Source organism: Phaseolus vulgaris, chromosome 11 (genome assembly GCF_000499845.2).
Source record: "Phaseolus vulgaris cultivar G19833 chromosome 11, P. vulgaris v2.0, whole genome shotgun sequence".
NCBI classification, from domain to species: domain Eukaryota; kingdom Viridiplantae; phylum Streptophyta; class Magnoliopsida; order Fabales; family Fabaceae; genus Phaseolus; species Phaseolus vulgaris.
Window position 1 is genome coordinate 51,004,969 of NC_023749.2, and position 18,934 is coordinate 51,023,902.

Below are 18,934 nucleotides of genomic sequence, written 5' to 3' on the forward strand. Positions count from 1 at the left end.
AGATTAAACTCCTCAGTGGGGCTTCCGTTCACTAACACATATACAGACGCCGACTCGACACATCCTTTAACCCACTTGATCCATTTCTCATGAAAGCCCAGCCTCTGGAATACATCGTAAAGAAAAACCCACCTCACTGAGTCATACGCCTTCTCAAAATCCACTTTCAAGCATAATCCACTCCTCTCATACCTTCGAAGTTCGTCAACAACCTCATTAACTACTAGAACACTATCCAACAGACCTCTATCTTTTCATACTAAAAAATATTGGTGTGTATGGTACTATGACCATACCTACTCACATAAATGTTGCAGCTAACACTACAAGAAAATCATGAAATAGAAACCAATTTTAGAGACCAAAAATAATTAGTCGTTATAGTAACTAAATTAGAGACCATTTTAGAAACTAAAAAAAAATTGCTTTCTAAATTAGTTTCTATTATTGTTAAATTAAACAGTTTCTAAATTGGTATCTAATTAGCTACCAAAGTTTTAACTATCAATTATTTAGATTTTAAATTTGGTAGCAAAAACATTGGATACTAATTAGATACAAATTAAGAAACCATTTAACAATAATAGAAACTAATTTAGAAAAAAAAAAATTAGTCTGAAATGGTTTCTAATTTAGTCACCATAGGAACTAATTATTTTTTGTCTCTAAAATTAATTTCTATTTCATGATTTTCTTGTATTGTAATGAATGCAATGGAGAAATGGTCCACGCTTAGCCTCTCCAAAATATCTGACTTTGTAAATTAATTCTATTTAGTTGATATATAAACTCTAATACTTAAGAGAAAGATTCTTCATGCAATTATGACATACTACTATAGTTTCTTCCCACCATCATGGGTTATTAAATTTTATGAAGAAAATTAATTGATATTTGACTGGGTACAATAAATGGATCGATAACTTTTTAAAACAATATTTGTTATTTTATAACAAATATCTTCCATACTACTCATATAACTCTTGCTATCATATAACATTTTCAAAATTGAAACAATTTTTTAACCAAAATATTTCGGGCTTGTCATCTTTATATTATTAATTAATATAATAATATTTCACTTTAAGATTCTATGAAGAATAATTAAATTGTTAATTCATCACTTGAAGAAGTAAAATTTAGATTAATAAGACGCTTGAATCTTATAAAGAAACTCCCAATTCTAATTATTTTAAATGTGAATATTGTAAAGGAAGAATCTTCTATTTAGAAGAATATAAATGTATTCAAGAAGGTTTTTAAAGGAATTCAAAAAACTATAAAACTGTGAGAGAATGACTCATGACATCCAAACATGGATAAGATAGAAATTATAGCTCCCTCAATTCATAAATGAGATGGTTAAATTCATGAACTAATGAACTAATTTAATTTAACTACTAATTAAGTAGTTAAGTTAGTTTATATTTTTTAATCACATTATTCTAAAATATGCTACATGTTTCTAGAATGTTCTAGAAGAAAGTTTCTTTAAGAGAATCGAGTGAGAATATTTTTGAATATTCTAGAAAAATATTAAAGAAAATTTTTATTTTTAACATAGTGTTTCTTATTTACAAAAGATATTTTGATTTATATAATATTATTTTCAAACTCCTTATATAATATTATTTTTAATATGATGTATACAGGAATCACCATGTAAGTCGATTTTAATTACTTTAGAAACCTTCTTTGGTGGTGTTGTAAGTAATCTAGGGTTGATTGCTTAGTGGATTTCTCAGTGGCTTCTGGAAAGACTGGATGTAGCTCTTGGTTTAACAGTGAACCAGTATAACTCTGTGTGTACAATCTCTCTATCCCTTTAACTCTTTAAATTCAGTTTATATTTGTGAACTGGTATAAACAACCGATTGTTTCTACGAAACAACCGATTGTTTTTCTGGTGCTATGCTAAATTGCTTTGTGTTTTTGGCAAACTGAATTCTGAATCAAGTTTTCTCGAAGTAATTTCATTCTAGACTTGAAAATTTGCAAAAACTCTCTTTAAACCATTCACCCCCGTCCTCTAGTTTAAAGTCATACTTTCTAACATAAGTGACATGGTTATGAGAAGTAATGTTTTTTAATACTCTTGTTTGACTAGTATATTTTCTTTACTTGCCATAGTTGTGTGTAATGGAGAGATTAAGGAGCATGAGATACATCCATTCTCCTTTCACTATTAATATCTTGTGACAATAGTGAGAATGACACCAATCATTTATTTAAGGATTTTTTTTCGATCGATGTCATCCATAAATAAGTGATTGATGTCATTCTCAGTAAAACAAAAGATAAAGAGTTTAAGTTGTAGGCAGTTTAATGCAAGGTCTTAGATCTAGTGCACAATCTAGACTATCTATTGTATACAAATATAACAAAATTTGAGTATAGATAAGGTTAGATAATCCAAAATCATCTTTCAATAAATTTAATTTCAAATTCAGCAAAATAGAGTTCAAATAGCATCTAAAAGCAATATAAGTTAGAAAGAACAGTAAATTAAAAGAGGGATATTGTTGCTTACACAACAATTTTAAAAGAACAAAAATAAAACGATTAAGAAACATATTGATTCTCTAGTTCATTAATTATTGAATTCTTCAATCATATAAAAATCATTTATATAGTTTTCTACCAAAATTAAATCAACCAAACAAGCGTAAATCAATTTGTTTAAATTATTCCTCACTTCCAAACGTATACGTGTGAGATATTCAATATTTTACCTCTTGAATTAAGTAACAAAAGATTGAAATATAGTTATTGTTGTTATTAATATATTGCAAAAAATTTGAGATAAATATTAGTACTCTTTGGCCACTACTATTCTCTCTCTACAGAATTATGTTAAGAGTTTGAAACTGTTTTTAAATTATTTCAAATGTTTTTTATTTATGATATAACAACTTTTACCATGCTTTTAAGTCTGTATAAAGGTTGTTTTATGATCTTTTCAAAAAATAAAGAGAGAAACCTTATTAAAAACATTTTCAAGAGAATCAAGAGCTTTGGATCATCACTTGTGTATGGAATAGGACTGAGTTTTTGTATAATTTTGTACTACTATTTTGTAAAGTCCATATGTATTCTATTTCCTTCGTTTGAACACTGTAATTTTGTGTAAGGCAGTTTCAAAAAGGGTTTCTGAAAACTCTGGCGTTGCCAAGGAGTGGTGTGTGTTTTGTGATTCTCAGTGGTTAGCTGAGGACTAGATGTAGCTCTTTGTTAATAGTGAACCAGTATAAAACTCTTTGTGTGATTCTCTTTATCCCCTCTCTTATACACTGTTTTTAACATTGTTTTTTCTCTGCTGGTATAAACAACTTGTTGTTTCGAGAAAAGAACTAGTTGATTTTCTATTAAGAACTATAAAACAAAAAAAATTATGCAGTTGAACAAAAAATCAATTGGTTGGTTTTTCAGAACTTTTCACTCTACTTCCAATCTTGTGAAAACAATCCCCCCCCCCTCTTGTTTAGGCCACAGGTCACCTTTATTTTGTGGATTGCACTATCAATTTTGAAAAGTAAGAATGAAAATTTTTGTTGAATCAATTGATAGAGAAATCCAAGATGTTATCACCAATGGCCCTTTTGTACCTAAGCTTGAAAAAGATGATGTTTTTTTTTTTCTCTGATACAAAGACATATTCAATGGACATCCTAAAGACATCACAAGAATATGAAAGAAATACTAGATGACAATAATAATATTATTAATAATATATTAAATTCCTAACATCTAAATCAACTCAAGGATTTTGTAATCAGAACAAAGTAAAAAATATATATTAATATTCATGAACCAAATGTTGTAGTAAAATGTACATAAAATGTGTTTTTTGTATGTTTCGTTTTATTCGTTGGAGATCTCACATCGACTAGAGATATTGTTGAACCAAGTGGTGTTCAAGCTTTAAAGAATCCAAACCCTTTGAAGGATGTTGAAGGTTTGGTTGTGCTTGCTGTTGTTGAGTTGTCTTAGTTAGGATTTGGGGTAGTTTGATTATGTAATCCACTCTAGATTGAATCCAAAGCATAGGCATTCTCAATCTTTTAAAAGAAAAGTGTTTTTCAAACTAAGTGAAAAACAACCGATTGTTTTGTCGAAACAACCGATTGTTTTGTCGAAACAACCGATTGTTTTGTCGAAACAACCGATTGTTTTATACTTAGGTGTTTTTAGAAAAGATTAAAAACTGTTTTTCAAATGGTTTGAGCTGTTAAAACCAAAACAACCAATTGATTTGAGGAAACATCCGATTGTTTGTTTTGGTACCATAATAGAAAAATGGTTTTTGTTTTGACTGAGCATTAAATGTTTTAACTAATTACGCTCAAGCTTTAAAAGCTTTGACCAATCTTTAAATGCAAAAATAAGTTTGTTAAGATTTGATAACAAACATCTTTGAATAAATTTAGAAAAAAAGATTTGAGAAATAACAATGTTTTGAGTTTAAAAACAAGAACTGATTTGAGTTTTTCAAAGAGTTGAGATTGCTTAGAGATTGAGATTGATCAAAGAGTGTGAGATAGGATTTCTGCTTGTATTGATTTCATATTTGCTTCTGTAACAAGTGTAATCCTTGTATCTGTTGAACAAGTTTCTTCTGTGTGTTTGTTGAAAAGTGTTGTGTGTTCTTGAGGGGATCAAGATCAGCATTCTTAGTGTTGGTGTGTTGGCCAAGAGAAGTGTGTGTCTTGAGGGGATCAAGGTCACTTTCTTGGTTGTATTGTAAGTGATCTAGGTTTGATTGCTTAGTGGAATTCCCCAGTGGTTTGATTGCTTAGTGGAATTCCCCAGTGGTTTCTGAGAAGACTGGATGTAGCTCTGGGTTTAGAGTGAACCAGTATAAACATCTGTGTGCATTCTCTCTCTCCCTTATCTCTTTAAATTCAGTTTTGATATTTGTTAATTGGTATAAACAACCGATTGTTTCTATGAAACAACCAATTATTTTTCTGGTGCTGTTGTTTTTGCTTATTGATTTGGCAAACTAGATTCCTTGTCAATTGTTTCTTGAGATAATTTCATTCTTGACTTAAAAGTTTTTTAAATCCCTCTTTAAACCATTCAACCCCCCTCCCTTTATCTCTTTAAATTCAGTTTTGATATTTGTTAATTGGTATAAACAACCGATTGTTTCTGTGAAACAACCGATTGTTTTTCTGGTGCTGTTGTTTTTGCTTATTGATTTGGCAAACTGGATTCCTTGTCAATTGTTTCTTGAGATAATTTCATTCTTGACTTAAAAGTTTTTGAAATCCCTCTTTAAACCATTCAACCCCCCCCCCCTCTAGTTTAAAGTTATCCATTCTAACAAAAGACATTTTATAGTATATGAGTGAATGCAAACATCCCCTTATAAGCGGTTCTGTAAGATGGAGTTGGACTTAAAATATACTTTTTACTATGGTATTTGAGTCATTTAAAGTCCACATCTAAATTATGAAATACTCTTATATCTAGTTGTGGGATTTTCAACATTCTCTATTTTTTTTTCTAAGTTATTTTATACAACAAATTTTAGTACCTTACATCGTGTAGGAAATATAAAAGAAAAAATTAAAATAAAGAAATTATGTGTCATTATTGGATTAAAAATTAATTACTACTTGTATATAAGCTCTAGTGGTTACACAATAGACAAGTCTTCTTGGACTATAAAATTATTAAACAGAAACTAATTTTAAAGAAAAAAATAATTACTTCTTTATATTAATTAAATTAAATACTATTTTAATGACTAAAATAATTATTAGTATATAAATTAATTTTTATTATTAATAAATATTATCTAATTAGTTACAAAGCTTTCACTATCAAACTTTAGAGTAATAATTGAGGATGAAAATTATTTTCTTAAATTTTTGAATTAAAATTTTTAATTATAAAATATAAGACTAAGAAAACAAACCACATTGAGAAAATGGTGAATAAAACTCATGAATATACAATTATATGACATGGTGCCATATTGCTTTCACAATATTAATGACCTATTCATTTTCTTGAACAAAATAATTCACATAAGCAATTATTGACACTTTCGCCATAGTTAATACAACCAAGCAACTAGAACACAGACCGATTCAACACCAAACTGAAACAAAACAAACAAAAAAAAAAACTAAAAATTGAATAAGTCAACAAAATTTGTTGCACTAGAATGAATTCAAGACGAGTATATGTACAACTATAATTATATTAAAAAAAATTAAAAGTACAAAGTAAACTATAATTATAATTTATAATAAATAAATGTTTTTCAATATGTCAATTACTTTTAGATTTATGATAAATAATTTATATTATTATACAATTTCTTTAAAAATAAAGAAATTCAAGTTAAAACCAAAAATATTGGAAGTGATAAATTGAAAAAATTTATGGGAAATTAAACCTTCTAAAAGAATTATTTATTTGGATCTGACCTTATTTTAACGTATTTTCATTAAAATGAAGGTTACGTACATTTTTTTTTAAAAAAATATTTCTTTATGTTGATATTTTAGTTTTAAAATTTTAATAACTTTGAAATAGTTTAATGAGATTTTATGTTATTATAATTCAGACGGATTAAAGCATGAGATAGTGTGAGTGAGTATATTTGATACACTTATAAATCATATAGTAAATAAAATAATGTTTATATATTGGTGTTGTAGATTATTGTATAAATTTTATTTAAAAAAACTACTTTATCAAATATTTGACTAGTCAGCATTGAATGGAAGATAATATGTACTATCATTCTTATAATCAAACAATTATTTCATATAATTTTATTTTGAATAATTAAATATTAAATATAAAATGATAAGTTCGATCGTACAAATTTTTCAAATTTATTTGACCATATATAGAGAGTGTGTGAGATAAAAAGAAACTATATTTTTTTGTCTTATTAAAATATAAATATGTATTAAGTATAAATAAACTTGTTATCTTTAAATAATGAATCAATTCTTTAATGTGTATTCTTTTATAATTAAGAATTAGGAATGGATTACACTACTTATGTGCCAATTTAATCAAACACTCCCATAAATTCATACTAAAAAATATTTTTGTGTATAGTACTATATTATCACCATACCTACTCACATAAATGTTGCAGCTAATGAATGCAATGGAGAAATGGTCCATGCTCTGCAAAATATCTGACTTTGTAAATTAATTCTATTTAGTTGATATATAAACCCTAATACTTAAACACAGTGGAGTGATAAATAATCCTATTTTTATCCATATTGAACAATAATTCTAGACATAGATTAGTAATTTATGATGATAATTAGTTTCTTAGATTTCTTAATTAAAAGAATTAATATGAAATGATGAGAATAAAACTCACTGACATGCAATTATGACATAGTACTATATAGTTGCTTCCCATGGGTTATTAAATTTCATGAAGAAAATTAATTGATATTTGACTGGGTACACACTAGGAATAAATGGATCTATAATTTTTTAAAACAATATTTTTTATTTTGTAACAAATATCTTCCATACTACTTACATAACAACTCTTGCTATCATATAACATTTTCAAAATTGAAACAATTTTTTAACCAAAATATTTCGGGCTTGTTATCTTAAATAATATAAAAATTCAGCAAGGTAGAGTTCGAATATCATGTGCAACCAATATAAGTTAGAAAAAGTAAATTAAAATAAGGGTATTGTTGTTTAAGACAACAATTTAAAAGAATGAGAATAAATAGATTAAGAAGCATATTGATTTTCTAGTTCATTTTATTATTGAATTCTTCATTAGTCATCATATAAAAATCATCCATTTAATTTCTTAAACAAACGTCAAATAATTTATTTAAATTCTTATCGTATAGGTGTGAGATATTCAATATATTTTACCTTTTAAATTAAGTAAAAAAAAACATGTTTAGAATTAAAAAAAATAATTAAAGAACATAATTAAATTATCAATAAGCATTCAAAAACAAATCTGAGATTAGAAATTAGAATTTAAAAACAAAACAACTGAATTGTATAAAACCTCTCAATCCAATGTGAAATCACAAGATAAACAATTCAAAAAGATTTAGGTTTTCATGCGAAAGACAAGAAAGATGAAAACAGAAATTAGAAAACTAGAAAAACGACACAATTAGGTTAAGGGTGTGTTCTACAGTGAAAAGTGTCTTGAGTGTTTGTATCCATATCTACTTATAAGTTTCTCTAGGTCACTGAGTCTGTTTTAGAGGCACAATCTTGAACTTTAACTAATCAAGTCCAAAACCAGACGGTCTAATGATCAATAACAAGCAGATGATCTAGACTGTGCATAAGACAATATTGTATGTCACAACTTAGCTTTTCAGTCTTCAATTGAAGCTCAGAATCTTATCTTTCTAATGCTCTTGGACTCTAAAAGCAATCAAAGCAAGACAAGTTGGTGAATGACCTTAAAAATTTGAATTTAAACAAGAATTATAGTTAAGACATAGATTTTTTAAGTGTGAACAAAAATGTGGTGATCAATAAGTCTTTAAGTCTTTAATAGTTAAGGCATAGATCTTTGAATTTCTTTTATTTTTAATATAATCTTCAAGTTCTGGCTTTCAATTAAAATGTTGATCATATGTGGATGAAGCATTTTAATAAAAACTAGTTTTAATATTTCGATATAATTATTCCAAAATATTTCGATATAATGCTTTTAATATATTGCAAAAACCTTAAATATACTAATATTTTGATATAGAAGAAGTATTTTTTAGTTTTCTTTTGTTAGGGATTAATGGGATACAGTGAACTAACTTGATGGTTTAGCTTGATGATAGAAAGAGTACTCTTTGGACATAAGTCTTCAGAAATATACTATAAGTGTATTTTCTCTTTCATTTACCTACAAATCACGGGGAATCTTCAACATCTAAAGACAACTTTTTTGTTCATCATCACAAGATTTTCTACTTAAGACATCTATATATCTATATATCTATCTATATATATATATATATATATATATATATATATATATATATATATATATATATATATATATATATATATATATATATATATATATCTTCCCGTGATATGTAAATTCAAATCCACATACTTTCCATGGAGGGAAAACAACTGAATGTGAGATCAATATATTCCTTTATTTTTCTGTTTTTGCTAAGCTTCAAACCACTTGTTACAGAGGCACAATCCCCCAACTATGTGGGAGATGACTGCAATTCCACCACCACAACATCTCTCAGCAGTGCATACAAAGCCAACCTTAACAGTGTCCTCTCATGGCTATCCTCAGATGCAGCCACAAGCAAAGGCTATAACCACAACAGCTTTGGCAACAACACCCCTGGTGCAGATGCTGCTGTGTATGGCCTCTATGATTGCCGTGGTGATGTTTCTGGATACTTTTGTCAGTTCTGTGTGTCCACTGCTTCCAGAGAAGTTCTTCAGCGCTGCTCCAACAGGGTATCTGCTATTATATGGTATGATTTCTGCATCTTAAGGTACTCAAATGAGAACTTCTTTGGGAATGTTACAGTAGACCCATCATGGAATCATTCTGGACCAAAAAATGTCTCTAGTGTGGAAGAGATTCAGAAGGGTGAGGGTTTTATGAGAAGTTTGATCAGAAAAGCTACTGTGGAGACCAACCAGTTGTACTACATGGATGGCTTCAATTTGAGCTCCACTCAGAGAAGGTATGGAATGGTTCAATGCAGTAGAGATCTCACAAATGAAGGGTGCAGCCAGTGTTTGGAGGCCATGTTAGCAAAAGTTCCCAAATGTTGTGAGCATAAGTTGGGGTGGCAAGTTTCCACTGCAAGTTGTCTCATAAAGTATGATGACTATATTTTCTACCTTTTTCACAATCCAGCATCTTCTGTTTCTGTGCCTGATACACAAATAGGTGACACTAAATTCAATAGCTTTTTCTTAATATATACTATAATAGTAATCTTCAATTGTAGGAATAATTTATAATTTTCTTAGATTATTTCATGATTGACTTTGTTATTTTGTATATATGAGTCTGGTTAAATCTTGAAAATCTGTTTTGAAAACAAGTGTGTTTCTTTTATATTGTTGTTACAGCCAAACAGAGGAGTGGTAGTAAGGCAAAACTATTGATCATTGGCTTAAGCGTGCTGGGGGCAGTAGCTTTGCTATGTTTCAGTGTTTATTGCTTCTGGTTCAGGAAAAGAACTAGAAGTGGAAGAAAAACAGGTAATTTCCTGTAACAAAACTTGCTAGAATTTGTTTGATATTTAGCTTATTTCACATACTCTCAAACTTGTCTTCACTGTAGGAGGGCGTATTCCTGACACCATTCGTCTGTCATCATATCACAATGTTCAAACAGATGAAACACTGAATCCAGACGTTCCTATAATCCCATTAAACACGATTCTACAAAGTACTGATAACTTTTCAGAAGCATCTAAGCTAGGGGAAGGTGGATTCGGCCCAGTTTACAAGGTAGACTAGGAATTTATGGCATAGATTTTACTCTTATCATTTTTTTATGTGCTTTTAGCCTTACATGTATTCCAAAATTTTATCAGGGAACTCTACCAGATGGAAGAAAAATTGCAGTGAAAAGACTCTCAGAATCTTCTGGTCAAGGGTCAGAAGAGTTCAAGAATGAAGTAATGTTTATAGCTAAATTGCAGCATCGCAACCTTGTAAGACTTTTGGCATGCTGCTTGGAGGAAAAAGAGAAGATTCTTGTATATGAGTATATGACCAATGCAAGTCTCGACTTTCACCTCTTTGGTATGTTCTTATCTTTGTTTACAAAACCATGTAACCAATATAAAGAGAAACTTATCAAATAACCACAAACAGTAAAAAAAAACTAGTAAAACTGCTCAAAAACTAGTTTTGAACAGTTTTAATTAAAAAAAAGTTAATGCATCATTTTAACTTTTTTCTTCACTAAATCAAAAGCAATCTAAGATATTTGTTAAAAATGGTTTCTTGTGTAGCTTCATTGAATAACTCTTTATGTGGTCTCGCTTACTTCAATTTTTTTCTTCAATACTGAGTCATAATTAGTCTTTTCTAGGGAAACAAGTCAAACGGTGCTGCTATCTGTAGGACTAAAAGTAGTTAGGAGTATAGAGGACATTTATTGTATATAAGAAGTAGGTAGCACCAATTATATTGTTAGTATGATATTTTGTATCTTTAGTTTTCAAACTATAGGGTCATTATTATAGTTAATACTCAACAGAATTTACACATATTTTAGCTGTTCATAATGTGTATATACTGTCAGATGAAAGAAAGAAAAGACAGCTGGATTGGAAACTAAGATTAAGCATTATACATGGCATAGCAAAAGGTCTCTTATATCTTCACGAGGATTCTAGACTCAAAGTTATTCATAGAGATCTCAAAGCTAGTAATGTTTTATTAGATGATGAGATGAATCCTAAAATATCAGATTTTGGATTGGCAAGATCATTTGAGAAAGGCCAGAACCAAGCAAATACAAGACGAGTAATGGGCACATAGTAAGTTCTACTTATACCAAACATAAACGTTTGTTTGAAAAATGAAAAGGTTTGTTACATATATACTTCAATTCAATGTAAATATTAACAAAATTTTATTGATTTCCATTAGTGGATACATGGCTCCAGAGTACGCAATGGAAGGATTGTTTTCAGTGAAATCTGATGTTTTCAGTTATGGAGTTCTTGTTCTAGAAATCATTTGTGGCAAAAAGAACAGTGGATTCTATCTATCAGAATGTGGTCAAAGTCTTACACTATATGTGAGTTTTCAGTGTTACCAGATCAAAGTTTTAGAACAAAATCTTATTCTAAATTGTCTTTCATCTCATGCATATCAACACATTACTTTTTTCAACAGTGTTAACTAAATCTCATGAAACATAAAAAATTGTAAATTACTTGCAGGCTTGGAAAGTTTGGTGTGCAGGAAAATGTTTGGAACTAATGGATCCAGTGTTGGAGGAATGTTGTGTGGAGAGTGAAGTTGTGAAGTGCATACACATTGGTCTGTTGTGTGTTCAAGAAGATGCAGCAGATAGACCAACAATGTCCACTGTGGTTGTAATGCTAGCAAGTGACATGATGTCTCTTCCAAAACCTAACCAACCAGCATTTTCAGTAGGAAGAATGACCTTAGACGATGCATCTACATCAAAAAGTTCCAAGAATCTTTCCATTAATGATGTCACTGTCTCTAACATTTTTCCAAGGTAATGGAAACTTTGATATAAACCTCTTTCCTTTGTTGCTTTCAAAAGCAATAAGAAAAACAAGACCAAATCATCTGCAAATGAAGACTTGGCAACTTTCTGAAATCATAGGCCAGCATGTTGACCCTACACTGGTTTGAATAAGACAAAAAGTATGTATATATACATATATATATATATATATATATATATATATATATTGTTAAACCCATGTATATCAAATCAGACAGTTTTCCATTTTGATGTATTCTGAGATCATATTTGCTACAAGAAAAACAATTGATGTTGGAAATGTAAAGGTGGGAATGTTTACTTATGTGTTTGGTTAATGTTTTAAAAGTAATAAATTTTTAGTTGCAGGTTTTTTTTACCAAACTGTGTTTCTATGAAAGAAAATGAGAATCTAACCTTTTTTATGAATTAAGAAAAAGTTTCAATAATAAAATTACGATGATACTTTTATTAAGTTATTTCACGTGATAAATAAATATTTCAATAAAAACCTCATTATTTTTTAGTTTTTTAAAAAATTATGTAATTTAAAAAAGATGCGTGTATCATAACAAATTGCGGGTAAATTTCCTATCTAGCACCGTTTACACTTTTATTTCCCTAACTAGCACCCTTTTGTTTTTATTTCTTTATCTAGCACTCTTTTGTTTTTATTTCTCTATCTAGCACCATTTCAAAAATAAATAAATAAATAATAATTTATTTATTTTTTGATAATTTTAATTTTGAATGCATTAAAAATAAATATTTTTAATATTTAAAATAGTTAGAAATATAATTAATGAATCAAGAAATGAGTTTTTATAAAATAAAATAAAAAAATTTAAAATGTTTAGTTTAAAATTATTTTTTTTTAAGAATGAAGAAAATAAAAAATTAAACCCTACAACAACATAAAAGTTAAATCTATAAACTAAATTAGTATTTATTTTTATTATTATTGATGATGTAATCATGTTAATTTCAAATAAAAAAATATATGACATAATTACAAAAAAAAAAAAACAAAGTCAATTAGTATTAATTAATAGTGGATACACAAGTAATATTGATGTGTCTATCATAAATGCAAAATCCTAAAAAATAACTAATGCAAATGTTACACTTAATGCTTAAAAATGAGAAGCAAAAAATGAAAAAAAAAAGTCTAGAAAATAAAAACAGCAACAATAAAAAAAAGAATGGTAGAAAAAAAATAATAACTAAAAACATAAAAGATATAAAATAAAGGCAAAACAAATTAAGATAAAGATAAAAGATATAAAAATAAATCCAAATAAGATAAATATAAGAGATATAAGGCAATACTAAATAAGTATATGTTGATCATAAAAATGAAAATAAATGAAAGATGATCATTCATTTAATATTTTCTTCAATGGTACATTAAATAGTTTGTGCGAAATGAAACATAATTAATGACGATAAGTGCACAATCCAATAATGTTGGGACATATTTTTTATGTATGTCCTGGTGTTTGACAATATGAACATTTGTTTTCGATCATGTTGTTTTGTATGTCCATATCAGTCCTTATTTAACTTGGTTTTTTTATAATTATGTTCTGTATTTTTTACTTGAAATTAACATGATTACATCATCAATAATAATAAAAATAAATACTAATTTATGTTTATATATTCAACTTTTATGTTGTTGTAGAGTTTAATTTTTTATTTTATTCATTCTTAAAAAAAAAAAATTTAAAACGAAACATTTTAAATTTATTACTTTTTTATTTTTATTTTGTAAAAACTCATTTCTTTATTCATTAATTATATTTCTAACTATTTTAAACATTAAAAATATTTATTTTTTAATGCATTCAAAATTAAAATTATCAAAAAAATAATAATTTATTATTTTTTAATTTATTTTTGAAATTGTGCTAGATAGGGAAATAAAAAATAAAAGGATGCTAGATAGGGAAATAAAAACAAAAGGGTGCTAGATAGGGAAATAAAAACAAAAGGGTGCTAGTTAGGGAAATAAAAGTGTAAATGATGCTAAATAGGGAATTTACCCACAAATTGCATATACTTTTAGGATTTATCTATACCTATATAAAAAAGAGATTTTCCTTTTTAATTTTTTTTCTATTTTATCCTTATATTAATATTTTATTTTATTTTATTTTATTATTATGAGTATTTCTTCATTTTCTATTTTTTCTAAAATATTTGATATATGTGAAGAAAGGTTTTGAATTAAAAAAATAGGTAAAAAGGCAGATTTTTTTATATTTTAATCATTTTCTATATTTTAAATATTTATCAAATAAATAATTATTTTTATAATTAATTGAAAACTTTTTTAAAAATAATTTTTTTTCATATCTCCGTCTTTCTCAAGAATTATAGTTTTTATCTTTTATTATTTTGTTTAATTGACATCTTTTATTTAATTTTTCATATTAAACATAATTATATATAAATTATAATCAATCACTCTCAAACTATATTAATAAAAAAAATCGATTATATAATTTTTTATGTTTTTCTTTTCTTTCCTCTACCTTTTTTCATACATGGAAGGAAAAAAAAATTAAAAGTATATAATTAGAATGCATTTACATTTTTTATCCTATTTAGTAGAGTCTAACTGACAGTTATATATTATTATAAATATGACTTTCAGCTTATAAAAAGTAATAATTTTCAATTATTTGACATGAAAGTATAAAATCAAACTCTTATTCTATCAAAGCCTTCCAGTTAAATTTATTTAATCAAGTTTCTCACTGAAGTTTTGTTTTATTAGTCTTTTCTAACAAGTTTCAAATCAAACTTATGACATAAATCCTTATAAGAGTTGATTGATTAAGAACTAAATTAAGCTTTTTAATGCAAATGCATCCATGGGGAAAAATCATAAACCACAAAAAAGAAGATGAATTAATTTCACAGGAAAACCAGAAAAAAAAACATTAACACAGCCATTTTTTCCAAGTACTAGCCCCTTGGTTCCCAAGACATAAAACTAAATAGGAGGAGAGGTAACAAACTGCCTAGGAACACTGAACAAGTCCTTCCCAGCAAAAGGAGTGGTCCACTCTCTCAATCCTGCAGATGATGAAGTTTCCCTAGTCATGCCAACATTTTGCAATCCACTCATGCAGGGATTGCTTCTCCTATTTCCATAACTGTTTCTCAACAATGAGGAGATCCCTAGACAAGGTCCACCTGAAGAAGATGGCACATTCAAACTCCAATCTATGCTGGTGTAGTCAAATTCTGGCATCAAGCCCCCAGTGTTCCAATCCATGTGTGAATGTGAGCTGAATGTTCTGGCTGCATTCTGATGACCAGAAAATAGTCCGAGGGAAGTCGGCACCGCGAGTGCTGGTGACGACGGGGCGTTCATGCTCCATGAACCTTGATGACGAGGAGGAGGAATAGAAGGTGGAGGTGCTGATGATGCACCCATTGGCTTGCAGAAACCACCCACCCCAGCAGATGAGTAATCTGCTGCTGGTCCAAAGAAATGAGAATATTCTTTGTAAGGAGTTTGACAAAATTGCTCCAAATGATTTGGACTCACACTTCTTACACTTTGAGTTTGTAGTAACTTTCCATTTGACCTCACATTTTCAACACCTGGAATACTATTTACATACCACCCTGCTGCTCCTGAAGGAAAGGAATTTAAAGAAACCATAGAGCTTTGTTTGGCATTTGTGAACTGTGGATGTTGCATCATCACTGGCTCCCTTCCTAGTCCTTGTTGAATCATTCTTCCTTCGTTTGCAACACCAATAGGCAGGCCAGCCTCCATTTTCATCAATGGGGACACTGCTTGCATGGATGGTGACATGGCTAACATAGCAGAAGAAGGGCTTGATCCTGGAACACCGCTCCATCTTCTCTCGGTCGTTACATTTGGATGGTTCGGTTGTAGAGAATGTACATTCCCGGTTTCAAGATCAGGGAACATAGAATCAGAACCACCTTCCTTGTTGTAATGGTTAAAGTCACTTTCACTCCCTCTCTGCTGGATGGAAACTGGCTGTGCCGGCAATCCTTGTGATCTCACCTGACTATTATTGCTTTGACCGGAATCTTCGGACTTGGATTGGTTCCCAGGATATTCCTGCTTATGTGTTTTTAAGGTATTTTCTGCGTTATGAAGATCACCTTCACAAGTAATAATTGCTCTTTCAACTTCTTGCTTTGAACAATTGTACTTGACCTCCAAGGCAGATATCTGAGCAAGCTCATCAGTTATGTCAATTTTCAAATTACCCTCACTCACAAGGCTGGTAGTATCATTAGCTTGTGAATGTTCTTCATTTGCTTCAAATAGCCAGGATACTGATTGCTCTAATTTGCCATCATTTAACATTAAGGCCAATGTAGCTCGTTCGAAAGAGAACCCCATTGCCACTAATTGCTGTGCAAGTGATTCTAGCTTTCTTGACAGTAGGTACCCACGACAACGGTCATGCAACTCTTGAGCTCTCCTTTCCCTCTGTCTCTGGTGCTTCCTCTCATTCTTCAAACGGATTTTCTCCCTCCTGTCACTATCACAACCAGGTACGCTATCAGGCCGCGTAGAAGAGTTTGGTACTGCTACCTTCTCTTTAGACTCTTCTGACTCTCCAGAGCAGCTGCCACTGATAGAAACTGAATCACACTCAGACACGGTTCCTTGAGGACTACTAGAATGCTCGTCTGCTTCATCTACTTTCAGGAAATGACTGCTGTCATGAACTCGAATAGAGGAAGCAACCAATGATGCTTCTGGAGTTTGAAATGTTCCCAAGATGGGATTTTGTGGACTAGCAGGAATGCCGCTACCATGAGTAGGAGACATATAAGTCTTTGGAGAAGTCTTCTGCTGTTCCTTACCAGCCCGTGCAGAGGCCTTCTCCTGGGACTTGGGTTTTGATTTCACTGATGGAGACATTCTATTGGTTGCTGTACTTGTCTGCATTATATATAGACAAAAATAAAATAGATTCACTCTTCATTCATTTTATATGAACAAAAACAATCAAAGACTACAATTATAACAGAATTTATGTAGGAAATTTGATAATGCCTATAGGCGAATCGCAAATAGTATAACCTGGATCAAAGCAGCAAGGCATTGAAGTCTGATGATAAAATGATCATGTCGATTAACCATGCATTGGATCAAAATTGCTACATAAAGTTCCTATGTCAACATTTATCTGTAACCCTCTAGCAATTATCATTGTTTGTTGTTAACACATTTGTGGTGTCTATATGGTTGTACCAAGTTAACAGGCAAAACTTTCACAAATGAATGAATTGAAATTGAAAAAAAAAATGGGTGAAATTGCAACACATTTCATCTCCAAACTAAATGAATGAATGAAAAATTAACTGTCCTGGGCCTGACCACCATGGACAATGCCGAATGTCATCATATGCCAGAACTTCCTATAGACAAACCTTTTTAAAATCACAAAAAGTTATCCTTTTTTTATTCAGATAATGAAATTGAAGATGAACATACATATTTCAAAAGACTGAAGAACCTTTGAGAACAAAAAGCATGGGAATTGAACACCATGTGAAATTTAAAATAAGTAAGATCGTTATCAAAACGAATCCATTGATAGAGCACAACTAACAGAAAATTCCCAGAACAAAGGTCAGAATCCATTTCTACTTGTTCAAGGAACCTTACCAACAATAAATAAATAGGTAAATAGAAACGAGTTCTTAAGGGGGAGGGATAAGGTGTGAAATCGACATCATAGGAATTGCATCCATTTCTAAGACACCAATTTCACCACCTTGGATAAAATTATTCCAAGCATTAATCAAATCCAATCAATTCGCGAAAACAAAACAAAAAACAGAAATTTTGAACACAAGTTTCTCAAACAATTTAAAACCTCTTAACAATTATCAAATGAGGTAGGCACAAACAATCATCCTATTCCACCCCACAAAAAACAAACATCACTTCCATAATTGGGAACTTTTCACAGAAGAAATGGTTTCAAACCCACAAAGAGAAAATCCAAAAGATCCAAACTTTACCCCTACCCATCATCACATAGAATAGAACATGCAAAACCACATAACTTCAGATCATAGACTTTAAACCAGCAACAAAAAAATCATAAAAAAAATCCAATTAAAAGATAAATTCCCAGAAAACATAGAACAACCCACATCCAAGGGTGATGATTCAAGAGGAAGAACAGATCAAAGAAACTGACCTATGAACCACACAACAGAGCCTCTGAAGATGAATGGCGTTTCTATGTTGGTTTGTTTCTCCTTATTCTTTCTCTCCCTTTTTTCTGTTTCTGATTTTGCTGTGTATTCTAATAATATAAAGTACTTTCCTCTTTTTCCTTCTAACAAAATATATTTATCATTTTTCTTTTTCTTTTTAGCCACACGGCACTTTTCCCTGTGTCTTTCTGGCCATGTTTGAGGAAAAAATAATGTATAATTAAGTAAGATGTTTAAGATTAAAATAGAAGTTTTCATCCTTTAATAGTATTTTGTTTTAAGATTAAATTAATCCTTCCATTAATGTAATATTTCTTACAGTTGATTACATGTCATTAAACTGATTAAACTAGTTTTTGTATTAACTATTTTAGGATCAATATTTTGCACTGTGATAGAAACTAAAGTTCTTGTGATTGATTAAGAGAGAATAAAATAGAATGAGTGATCTAAATAGCAATTAAACTTTTACTAAAA

At 29.5% G+C, this 18,934-nt stretch overlaps 2 protein-coding genes across 2 annotated transcripts; one reads left to right on the forward strand and one right to left on the reverse strand.

The window, feature by feature from the left end:
- Positions 1 to 9,072: 9,072 nt before the first annotated feature.
- LOC137828842 (cysteine-rich receptor-like protein kinase 10) lies at positions 9,073 to 12,545 on the forward strand. The gene is made up of 7 exons (XM_068635578.1): positions 9,073 to 9,907; positions 10,093 to 10,224; positions 10,307 to 10,476; positions 10,563 to 10,773; positions 11,279 to 11,516; positions 11,629 to 11,779; positions 11,925 to 12,545. Exons 1-7 carry the CDS (start codon positions 9,103 to 9,105, stop codon positions 12,231 to 12,233), a joined length of 2,016 nt encoding a protein of 671 aa, XP_068491679.1. The 5' UTR covers positions 9,073 to 9,102; the 3' UTR covers positions 12,234 to 12,545.
- A 2,570-nt stretch (positions 12,546 to 15,115) lies between these two features.
- LOC137826179 (uncharacterized) lies at positions 15,116 to 18,653 on the reverse strand. The gene is made up of 2 exons (XM_068632060.1): positions 18,439 to 18,653; positions 15,116 to 17,168 (listed from the first exon to the last, which is right to left on the reverse strand). Exon 2 carries the CDS (start codon positions 17,145 to 17,147, stop codon positions 15,222 to 15,224), a length of 1,926 nt encoding a protein of 641 aa, XP_068488161.1. The 5' UTR covers positions 17,148 to 17,168; positions 18,439 to 18,653; the 3' UTR covers positions 15,116 to 15,221.
- Positions 18,654 to 18,934: the final 281 nt, after the last annotated feature.